General features: G+C 42.3%; 1 protein-coding gene across 2 annotated transcripts in view; it reads right to left on the reverse strand.

Moving 5' to 3' along the window:
- Positions 1-12,263, reverse strand: part of LOC123967928 (protein argonaute-3) — a 40,958-nt gene extending 28,695 nt beyond the window's left edge. For both annotated transcript variants that reach the window (XM_046044299.1, XM_046044298.1), the window contains exon 1: positions 11,443-12,263. In XM_046044299.1, the coding sequence (XP_045900255.1) occupies positions 11,443-11,461 (19 nt within the window). In that variant the 5' untranslated portion in view covers positions 11,462-12,263. The remainder of the gene's footprint in view (positions 1-11,442) is intronic.
- Positions 12,264-12,387: the final 124 nt, after the last annotated feature.

Consider the following 12,387-nt stretch of genomic DNA (forward strand, 5'->3'; position numbering starts at 1 on the left):
GCGGTCTGGTGGATTTCAGGTGTAAGAAAGGGAATTTGTGAGCAGATGATAGCGAGGTAGAGGAGGAAGAGAGCCACGTCTTTAATTATGGCTTTTTGTGGAGCTTTTTCGTTCAGCGCGGCTCCATCTACAGCAGAACAGCTGCTCTAGAGTGACATCAAAGTCGCATCAAATGCGTGTGTGAGTGATTGATGAGTGTCCAGACAGGTCGCATTTAAAAATATACATATATGGAAGTGGCCCAAATGGAACTGGAAAAGATCAGAATCCATGTGACTGGGCCTGTTCACACTGTCATGAAAACATCGGATTTGGGTCACATTGGCCTGCAGTCTGAATGTAGCCTATGAGTCCTAAGCTCTACCAACTGAGCTAACCAGCGACATTGAAAATCACTCTGAAATTACAGTTGAGAAACGTTCCTGCCGACCCCTGTTTTGTTATCTCGAGAAAATAATCCCGTTATAAGGAGAAAAACAACAGTCGTTATCTCGAGATCACAAGCTAATTATCCAGTTATCATGGGAAAACGGAGTAGGCCTAAACAAAATATTTGAATGGATGGCCGCTTAGGGCTTCCGTAGCTATGCAATAGCCATCTTGACAAAAATCTAGATGAGATTTTGCTTGTCCCTCTGTATCATTCTGCCTACACAGTACGTCTATCAAAAAAACTGCCCCAAATGTGTCATTGATAAATAAGTCATAGCTAAGTGTGATTCATTACAATTTGACTCATAGGCTCATATGTGTGGGTGATGTTGAGGTTAAGGGCCCCGCTGAGGGGAAGTTCATAAAAATCTCTACGACAACAGTACAGAAACAGCAGACAATTTGAGCAACACCGTTTTCTCTGTTTCTCATCTGGTGGGCTGTGGACTGTGGGTTAACAGGGTTGACAGAGGGTGGAGGCCTCGCGTTTCAAAGTGCCTGCTGGGATAAAATGATGAAAAAGAGAGGAAAGTCTGGAATTCCTGCCACGGCTGTCCCTCCTTCACAAAACTATGCGTTTGTTATGGTAATTCCTTCGGGGCCCTCAGTGAAACTTGTGAGGTAATCCCAATTTCACACACACAAGAGTGACAAAAGAAGGAAGACAGATATTCTAGTAAATTAAGGCTACATAAATAAGCCAGTCTACCACAGATTAAAATGTGTCCTAATTCAGTCAATTTTAGGACAGATGTCACTCAAGAAGTCATTGAAACAAACTTTAAGAGGTTCTTTCTTTACTGAGAGCATTTTTTGCTGTATTATCATGGTCTTGGTGAAGTCATCCAGTAGAAGGAGGATAATAGGGAGGTGGGTGGATTAGAGGGTGGGCAGGGTTGGCGTTTTCCGGCTTTCATCTGCCTCTCAGACCTGGCTTCCTTTCAGCATGAGTCACAGAGCCACCACAGGCAGAGAAACACACAGCGGAACATCCTTGAGTCCACGCTTCGGGATTCAGTAGTAGATGAACTATAGCAGTAATGACAAGATCTTACAATGAAAGAAAAAGGTAAAAACATACCACAGACACGTTTAAGTTTTGGTATTCCACCCACTTGCACACTTACACAAAACAGATGCAGCCAGTTGGTTTAGTTTCAGTATGAAACCCACACAGTAGTAATTTACACACACACACACACACACACACACACACACACACACACACACACAAAATGGGTTAATATTTCCCATATTACACAAACACAAGCGCACGTGCTTGCTGATGTGACAGCGTAATCTTCAAAGGCTAAACCTCTGAAACTGCCTGATCGCACAGACTAACCCACCGCCCACAGTCATGACTTGTGTGCGGCTGGTGGGTATATGGCAAGATGCCAACAGGCATCAAAACAAAAACGTTGTGTGGGTTTAAACCAAACACTGGGCCCGTCACCATGATATTTGGCTAGCCTGCCTCAGCATTCTTTGGCTTCTTGCAATTAGAACAGACCTCTGGGTAATTATGTCGCATGCAGAAATGCTTTGAGATATTGTGATGTTCCTGCTAGTGGTTGTAAAGAAGCTGTAGGGCCAATGTTTCTCCATGTGGTGAAATGTTACAGAAATTTAATAGGTTTAAATTTTATTGAACATGACTTGTGCTGTTATGACTTGTAGAAAAGACATGAGACCCAAAAAGAAGTTGGAGGATTTTTCGTTCATGTAGAACAGTTTGATTTTCTTCAGAGATGCGCTGATCGATCAGCTGGTGACTAGAATCAGCCGGTTTTCAGCTTAATCTGCCATGATCGGTGACCGGTGCAGATCAGTCTCACATATTCGATCCTGTGCCGGTCAGATTTACACAAATGCTGCGCTTTGTTTCACGTCACAAGCACACACACACACACACACACACACACACACAAAAACATGGTCGTCAGCATGGGAGCTCTTAACTTCGAGTATAGACAACTCGCAATTTGTAATACCTGTAAGGCCAAAACCAGCCATGTTTCCCCTCACAGAGACTTTACTTGTATATTAACGGTCACCAACGCATATTTTGAAACAGAGAGAGACAGACAGTATCTGGTATTGTGTTACAAGATATATATACGGAATCACGGAGAAGACAGAGAATGGGAGAGAGAAACAGAGAGAGACAGATTAAGTGTGTGTGGAGGAGAATTGAGAAGAATTAAAATGGCGCGATAAAAAATAACCCACTAGAAATAGGGTAATGTATTCTTTTAAATATTTTCATATAAAACATACAAATATACCCCCATCTCCGTCATTATGTGGGAAACCGTGAGCTGTGCGTTTGTACAAAAAATCTCTGTCAAGTAGCCTAACCTGAAGCACTTTTTGATTTTGAAATGTGTTGGAATGAGAAAAGGTCCTGTAACCTGGTGCAGTTTTGGAGAAAATGTAAAAGTTATTTAATAGTCATCTATGTTATATTACTAACATACAGTTGACTGGACCCCAAAGAGAATAGCCAATGCTTATGCTGGTGTTAATGCGGATCATAATAAATAAAGACAAACAGACAATTATATATGATATAATTACAACAAAATGGGATTCTGCAGGTCAGATATTAAAATTAAAAAAAGAAAAAATTGATATATCTATCTCGATATCTCCGAAACGGCCAAGAAAATTACAATCGGTGCATCTCTAATTTTTTCAAACCAGCATATAGCAGCCACTGGTGCAACCTGCAACATAAGAAAATTCACTCTGATCTCAGCATTCATCTACAGTGATTACTGCAAGCTGTAAACACAGATGGGACCTCACAATATCACGCACATGGCAGACAGCACGCTGTGATGTTGAAAATCAACCCTGCATGTCACACAGATGTGTTTTGCTGCATTTTCTGAATAGCCGATTCGATCCTGATCACTCAGCAACACGTCAGATACCTCCCTCCCATCTACCCTTCTTGGGAACTGTGCGTCTCTGTTCCCTCCACCAACAGACAAAACAAATGTGCTTGTCCACAGGCGGGAGCAAGGGGGTAACAGAGGGAGGTTTAACTCAAGCATTCTACAAATTTAGGCAACGGGTTTACTGAAAACTGCATGTTCGTGTACATGTAAGCAATGTTACTGTCTCGTGATGACTACGAGCTTGTCTGTCAAAATGGCCTTTCTCTGGGCTTGTTAGGGGGTGTGGGATGTTGTACAATCCCTAACACTGCATGAGTTTACAGGAACATCCGAAGTCTGCAACACTAAACACAGAATACTATGAGAGAACATGTCAGGGGATACAATGACCTCTGCTCTTGGTAGGTGACGCATTATAGTTAGCTATGACAAATAGTGAAAATTCAGCCACAAATCTACACAGACACATCAAAGGCTTACTGACTCTTTGAACAGCGAGTGTAAGGGTTCAAGGAATCCTCCCCTGGTTAAGTTGAAAAATGCTGCAATGAGTGTGTGTGTGTGTGTGTGTGTGTGTTTTTGCGCTTTCAGATAATTACAGGAAGGACATGTTTTAACAAACAGAGGGGAGTAGATTTAATCCTCCCCCTGTCTAAGTAAGTCTCGTTTCCTGAGCATGTACATTTGGACGGTGAGAAGCGAAAAAGGAGGGATAAACCTTCTTGATCATGAATACAATTAACTCCATTAGTGTATTTCTGTGAAACTGCAACAAGTCTGTCTCATGGTGTTGATGGAAATTGCCACGCAAGCCTTGGGCCTATTGCATCCTGCTGAAAGAGTAGCTTCAGCGTCCTTGTTACCCTTTAGATGTTGTTAAATAAAGATACGCATTTTACGATTCTTTCAGCAACAGTCTGAGGTTTTCTCTTTAAGTTAAAATTCTATATTTATATTTCTTTTACTGCCACTGAAAAATCCCTGTTACAGGGTGTGGTTCTAAAAATAAAAACATCTCAGGCTTAAAAGCAAGTGTGGGTTTTCCCCTTAGAAAGGAATTATCACTTAATGAGAGAGGCACAATCATATCATAAGTAATCCATGTAAATATTCATGAAACTGTGTTAGTTATGTGCTCCACTTAATATTTGGAATAACTGTTTCTTTATTTTTCTATATTTTCCAAATACAGTATTTTCCAGTAAAGCTGTATTAACAATAGTAATATTGTAATAAAATTATGACAGCTAAAATCTATGCTTTAATAAGCTTTAACCCTGCCGGCTTGAAAGATGGCTCTTAAATGCTTGTACTTTCAGAGAACAGCCGCGATTATGTGGCCATCTTGAATTTTTGTCATATACACTGTACTCCAAGAGTAACATGGTTTCATGGCAGAAATACACTATCAAAAGCATCCATATAAAGTTCTCAAACTACTCCTACGAGTCCTGCAACATAATCCACATTCCCGCTGTCCAACAGCATGCCCAATATGCTCCAAAAACTCATAGTTGTGCCAATTTATTTGCTGAATACACAGCTTCAGTTTGCTACTTGTGCACTGGGCTGATTTTGTGTGTCGCTTGTGTGGTTAAGCTGGCAACCCTACTTTTGGACATATTCTGTCACTTTTTTCTGGAGGATCAGTTTTTTATGCCAACTAACTAGGTGAAGAGTTGCTGGCACCTTTAGCATTAAGCAGACCTCAATCTTCCAACATGCGTACACACACACACACACACACACACACACACCCCCCTGTTGGGCAGTTTATTAATGCATTTTTCTGAATTTGTTCAATTTGATCCAAGTGCAGCGGTATTGTGCACTATGGAACACTAATATTACAAATAGTTTGAAAGTCTCACTAAGACTTGATCCATTCTTCAGTAGTCACATCAGGACCAAATAGAGTCACATAACTCACAAATCTATGGTATGTACACTAACAACAATAATGGAAAGTGTAGCAAGCACAAGGATTGAATTTAGTTAATTAATTGTAAACAAAGCTAAGTGTGAGAGGTTTTAGCATCTAAATATTTTTGCAGAAACATCTCAGCAATTGTGAATTTGTTTCACTCTGCACAACACGCTGCGGGCTGGAAACCAGACTAACTGGATAGTGAGAAGCTAGGCTGACATACAGTCCCTGCTAACCCCCTCTGCCACATACCCCCAGTACACAAACGTCCACGATGTTAGCGGGTTCGTATGTCCACGCATATACCACAGGCCCACACACCAATACACACAATACAGCTGTTGTGTTTCTAATCCAGAGAGGCCGAGTTGTGGGAACAGGGCGAGTGCTCAGTGGCGAGGCACAATGGCGTCAGTCACAGCAGGCAGAACCTAGACACACACGCACACATATACACAGAAAGTCTGATGGCTGGCAGAGAAAGGATTGATGCACGTCACACACAGTAACCTCCCCCCTGTTCCCCTCACCAACCTCAAGAGTGTTGCATCTGGCACCCATGGGAGTCAATGCCACTCTCTGCCTCAGATAAACACCAGCAGGCAGCCACATACTGACAGGCTGACGAGCGCCTGGTCAGTCACAACAACATGCAAAAATGTTGAAATCCCCCTCAGGAGGCTTGAGGCACAGTGCACATGTGAGAAAGAAGACAGCGAATGAGAGTACAAGACAGAAATGTTTTCAGCGAGCAAAAGTGAAAAGGGGGGGGGGGGGGGGAGGGAGTTAAGAATCCTCTGTACTGAGAAGCTGAGATGGCACAACAGTCTTACAGGTAGGTGATGGATGGACACACACACACACCCCCACACACACACATCCCCCCACACACACAAAGTACTAGCTCTTTTAAACTGACCAGGAGATTCTACTCGGGCAGGTTAAATGGAGCCTTCTGTCCTCAGAGTTTTGCTAGCCCAGCCTGACTGAAACAGTGGATGGGGGCCAGGGTTGTTGACTTTTTATGTTGACTTGGGCAGGATGACTGCTCTGTCACTCTAAGAGTTTACATATACTCTTAAAACAATTATTAGAACCAAAAGAAGGTAATACTCATTACTGCAACAGTCATGTCAACGTCTTAACGAGAATGTCTTTCTTGCATTTGTCTGCCCAAATCAGATAAAGTGTATATTAGCAATGCAGGTTCATTTGCAGAGGTTCTGAGGTATCTGCTGACATCTCAGTCACCACCCTGAAACAATGGAGGTAACATTTCAATTGTGATGCTCACAACGTTGAACATCAACAGGTCTTTCCAGCCCTTTCTATTTCTCTGGACAGCCCTCATCCCTGGCTGCATACAGGTTCATGGAGACTATTTTCCATACAAGAAACTGTCCCAAGAATAGCTTATTTTAGCAAAGAGACAGCTCATGTCTGATTATGTATTGGCGTAGTCTATGCTGTTAAAACTTTGTCTCTTAAACATAAGAGTAAAAACAAGTCTACATTTTTATTCACAAACAGCTGAGAAACACTGAAGTCCCATCCTTTTAAATGTGAGATATTAAAGTATCTATTGAACACTAACAATCCTCATTTCAAGACTGTATGGAATAATGTAGAAACATTTGCAATCTTTCTCTGCCACTTATAAACAGACCGACTTCTGTCCTCCAGTGAGCCCCTCAACAAAACACACAGACTTCCCCTTCAAATTCCCTTTCTTCCTGTCCACAACCTCCCCCTAAAATGAGCCTCTTGCAGTTCCCCCCAAAAAAAGATCTCAGGAAGGGGAAAAGCAGGAGGAGGAGGTGGAAAAGAAGTGTGGTCTGGCTGCTCTGGCTTCTAATCTCTGTGACACATCACAACCTCCAGCCTTCCTCCCCCTCCTCCTCTACATCCACCCCATCACCCACACATACACTCCATCCCTTGACTTTCCCCTCTGTCTACCCAGCCCACTTGCAGGAGTTTGCCATCAGATGTACACTCTGACAACAGCAAGTGTCAGCCCGCAGAGTTGCCTCTCAGTCTACTACATCTACACATGATTAAGACTTTATAGCAGGCATGAGATTCACAATACAGAAAATGCTTTTAGACAGCATGTACTTAGTATTTACTGTTAACTGTCCACTTTGGTAAAACTATACTGAAAGGGCTGAGCTGAAACAACACCATTTCTTCCTATTTAAAGAACATGTACACGTAAATCAGAAAACAGAGAAACAGCAAGAATGATAATGCAACAGTGGAGATCGTCATACAGCAACTGACTAGGTTAGAGCCTGCAGCCATTAAAAATTAAAAACAACAACAAAAAGACTAAATGAAGCTTGATTATTTAAGCTATTAGTAAATACCTTCAAAACCAAGTCACATTTTGTGGTAATACAACTAGCAAGCACATCTGACTCAACATCAAATGAAGTGAGGACACCAAAAGGTTACAAAAGTTACCTTACCAAGAAAGTCTGGGAACAGGGATACTCTCATTATTCAGGAATAATTAAATAGGGTTAGGGCTTGGCATTTAATTTTTCTATTAAGATATCCATTTTGTTGAGGAAAAGTGACTGAAAAAAAGATTTTACTTAATTTTTCTCATGCACATTTGTTGAAAAAAAGATTTCATCATAATTGTTTTGAATGTTCTACCTCAGCTTTGTTAAGTGATCCACTGTTTGGTTGTGTTTGCCATGTTCTGACCATAAAGAATACTTTAACCACAATTAACCATCTGGTTTCTTCAACTTTCACTCAGGAGCAAAAATCAGCCTATAAATTTGAAAGAAACAATAACTTGACATTTATCGTGATAATTATTGATACTGAATAATATGAAATGTTTTATCGTGATAATATTTTTGGCCAAACCTCCCAACCTTAACTTGAAGGAACTCTGCCGCATTCGTTAACTGTTAAAACAAAGGGGGGCGGGGGCACCAGTAATTAGAATTTACTAAACAAGATGTAATATAAGGAATACTTAAAATGATCTCACATTGAAACTTGAGTATTGTATCAGCACCTCCCTTTAGATTCTGGTCCCTAATACTTATTATTACTTATTATTATTGCTGACATTGACCAGATCTTAATTATACCATTATACCAAATTCTAAGACTTTTCTTCAGTAAAGTAAAGGCAAGGGTAAAACGCTCTCTAATACAATGAGCCTAAAGAGCAACGGCAAACTGCATTCTCCATAGAAACCTACAACAATATGTCAATGGTTAGCCTTATGGGAGGCTGGGTTGAGGATGGGGGTTGACTATTGTCAACGAGCTGCTTGAATGAACTGAGTATTATGGGGAGAGACTGCAAATCAAGTTCTAAGCCCTCCCCTCAAAGCCGACTCCACTGTTTGTACAAAATCAACATAGAACTAACCTACAAGAAGAATGACAGGGAAGGCAGAGTTTCCCACTGAGGCACAGAGAGGGAAACAGAAGCAGCAACCAACGAAGGGGGGGGGACTGTCAGTGAATCAAAAAAAGAGCGGGAAACAACAGTGTGAGAAAGAAAGGGGGTAAGAAATGGGGAGAGACTGGCTGAAGACCATGAGTAAGACATCAACAGAACAAACATTGGTAAGTAAGCTAATATCTGATGGCCTCAAAATATCCTCAGTGAAACTAGTACTACTAACTTAATTGTAGTGTTAACCCCCTGCAAACCCACTTCTACAAGGGCTCCCTTTTGTACCAAGCTGAGTCATCTCCAGCCAACTCAAATCCCACCTGGTTACGAAGAGGGTGGGGGAGCCCCCCCCCTTACTGTACTGTAGATCTGCCCTCTCATTGTGTTCCAGTAAAGTGCATCACTTGATAAGAAAAGTATGTTTATGTGTACAGTTGTTGCCACCACCAGGACAGGCTTCTATGACAATAAGAAAATCCTCTTATACAGTCAGTCACAGCTTATACCCATCCATGAGGAACACCTTGATATGGGTAATAGTGTAATTTAAATTGTTCGACATTTGCAAGAGTTACATGAGAAGATCAACCCCACTCGTTTCTGTAAAATTAACATCCACCTAAAACCAGCATGACTTAACAAAAACTGCATTCTATGTAAGAAAATATTTACCGTTAACATAATGTTAGCAAGATGATACCCATAATTTGAAATTCCTGCCTTTAAAGCTCAGCCATAATGTAATATCAACATCAAGTGACAAGCTGTTTCTGGGCATACCTTTGGGTTAGCACATCAAAAATGGATTTGACTTGCTTAAGGCTTGCACTCATTATATCCCAAGTGCTAAGCTCTCCAGAGTCATGATCATGCCACATGCTGCGGGGGGGGTGGTGGTGATGGAGCAGTGGATAAGACACATGCCTTTGGTGAGACCCGGGTTCAATTCCTCACTGTGACACATCCACCAATGTGTCCCTGAGCAAGGCACTTAACCCCTAGTTGCTCCAGAGGGGTGTGACCTCTGACATATGTAGCAATTCTAAGTCGTTTTGGATAAAAGAGTCAGCTAAATGAATAAAAGTAAATGTACTGAGGGAAAAGAGTGAGTCATTTTCTAAGCGGGTTCTCCGGGCCACTGACTGACTGATGAAGGGCCCCCTTCTAATCATTCACCCAGGCACAGGGCTCACTGGTTGACCTGTGGTGGTTAATGTGATTGTGTATCAACACCAACACACAATATCAATGCCCTACATGGACAAGCCACAAAGATACACAGTAAAATGATCCACTGTGTTAATGCATTTTCCAAAGTGAAAGCATCGACCACACTCCTTAGCGCACCTAAGGTAAGGCTGGCTAGCAGTATACTCTGCATGAAATTGCATTTGATGTGTTCAGACCCATACATTCATGGCGAGTCCCAAGCCAACAAGGCTATGCCACAATTTCGAGTTTAAGACATCCTTTTCACACTTGGAAGAGCAAAGCCAAATTGGATGCTTTGCATTGGTCATTTTGCCTGTGATAACCTACCAAATTAAATCTATTTAGAGAGTATACTGTTAAGCTTAACTTGCACACCTGCCACAACATAACTGCTTAAGTCTGTTTGACATTGCTGTAGGTGCTTGGTTACTGGGAAAACACCTCATGTTCCCTTATGCTTACCAGCAATGGGAAGCTTCCCAACTGGGAGAAGCAGGGAGGCTAATGAGACAGCAGAGAGGGATCTCCTCTTGGGGAGGAGGGGATTAAGAACTGACTGCTGTATCATGTGTCACTGGCTGATCAAGAGTACCTGGTGTTCAGTTTATGGTCACGTAAGTGGAAAGCTTCCGTTACAGATGAGACAAAGACAGGCGGTCCAGACTGTTTAACTGCCACTATGACCAAGAAAAAAAACAAAACATCTAACAGCCATGGACTAGGTTGACATTTGTTATCTCCAGGACTAGACAGCAATATGCAAGATTGCATGAGGTTATTGCTGTAGATAAACATTTTCAGTAATGTTTGGTAGTTGGTATGCTCATGCTAGTGTGTAGTTGGAAAAGCAAATAACTAGCTAAACTTGACAGGTTAAACTTACTGCCAACTTGTTCCAAAAACAACCAGCATTGGCTGAATGTTTTATGCACAAAGCATGGCCATGGCAAAACAGGTTAACTCTCAGACTGTATTTGTTGTGCGAGAAGGCTACTGCTAAATATATTGAGATCAGTCTGGGATCAGTTGGTGACCAAGATCTTGGGCCTTGAAAGGGCAGAGTATACCTACTGTATTAAGTTCTCAAGTGGCTAGCCATGTTAGGTTTGAGCTGAACACAACATGTCATTCTGCACCATGACTACTAAACAAAGAAATAACTTAATAGTGTGGGAATCTTTCTGATGATGCAGGGGAATACCAGGCTTTACTTCAGCACATGCTTAATAAAGCCCTCACACCTGGATGCTAATGAGTGTACAGTGGAAGAGAGAGAACTAACTTATCAGTACCCTTGGGGAATAACTTGTAAAATGATTACAACAGCTACATATCTTGCTTTTGAGTTCAAATAAGTAGTTTAAGTCAGTCTGACATGACGGGGAGGGGGTGTTATTCAATGAAAGCCTTTCAATTGTGACTCATGTTTAGGCAAAATAAGAACAGAGGGTGACAGACTCATTGCTAACTTCAACTGACACATACACTGAAAAGTAGTCAACAGCTTAGTAAAGAGGCTATATGGAATAATTTACCTGTAGTTCCGATTTCCATTCATGAGGTCTCTGCCCGGTTCACTTCCCGGATCACAGGTGTCAAACGTTTGGGACTCTTCCTCCGTTCAATCCGGTGTCTCCTTCGGCAGTGCACCGCCTCTGCAGCGCCGAATGGCAAGTGCCCTGGTCTCTGCTAGCTCCTCTCTCTCTGCGGACTGTCAAAAAAGGGGGGCCCTGGGTACAGTCGTTTCGCCGGGCCGGGGGTCTTCGACACCCCCAGCACACCGCCGTTCGCACACGGTAAACGTATCCAATCAGATGTCACTGCCACGGCGAAAGCTACTGGTTGCTCGACACGACGCTGTGGCAGTGAAAGCCTGCTAGTTAACGTTAGCCAAGTTAGCTCGCTAGGCAGGCTTAGGAAAGTGGCTGGAACGAAGGAGAGGAGCTGTCAGGACATGGTCACAGCGGGGTCACTGAGTCCAAATGAATCCCTACCGATAACAAAACAATAACAGAGACGACATAAATTCGTTTGTATGGCACAGCGAGCGACGGAGTAGCTACAGTAATAAGCTACCTGGCTAGGTCTGCTGTTGGACAGTTGGAATTCTGACAGACGATGGCTAACGTTACTTTTTATCGCGTTAAAACAGCCGCTGACACAGCCCCGTTCCCGAAGCACTATATCCCAAGGACGTCGTCTTCTACAGTTTGTATCCCGTTGCTAACATAAAGCTGTCAAAACCGGGCCGTGTCCGCCGTGAAGTGTAAAGATGTTCAGTCTGGTTGACAGATCAACTCAGCGGGGCTTCGGCAAGCCAGCTAAATATGGTGAAGTTGTCTTTCTGACACCGACAGGAAGAGGTGGGCTGTGTCACCAGACGTCAGAAGAATCAACTCCGCCTTCACTCATAGGTAGCCCAACAATAATTCAATACTGTGAATAAATTAGTAGATAAAATATGTATTTTTAAAGGCATT

This window comes from Micropterus dolomieu, linkage group LG03, assembly GCF_021292245.1.
Source record: "Micropterus dolomieu isolate WLL.071019.BEF.003 ecotype Adirondacks linkage group LG03, ASM2129224v1, whole genome shotgun sequence".
Taxonomy (NCBI): Eukaryota; Metazoa; Chordata; class Actinopteri; order Centrarchiformes; family Centrarchidae; genus Micropterus; species Micropterus dolomieu.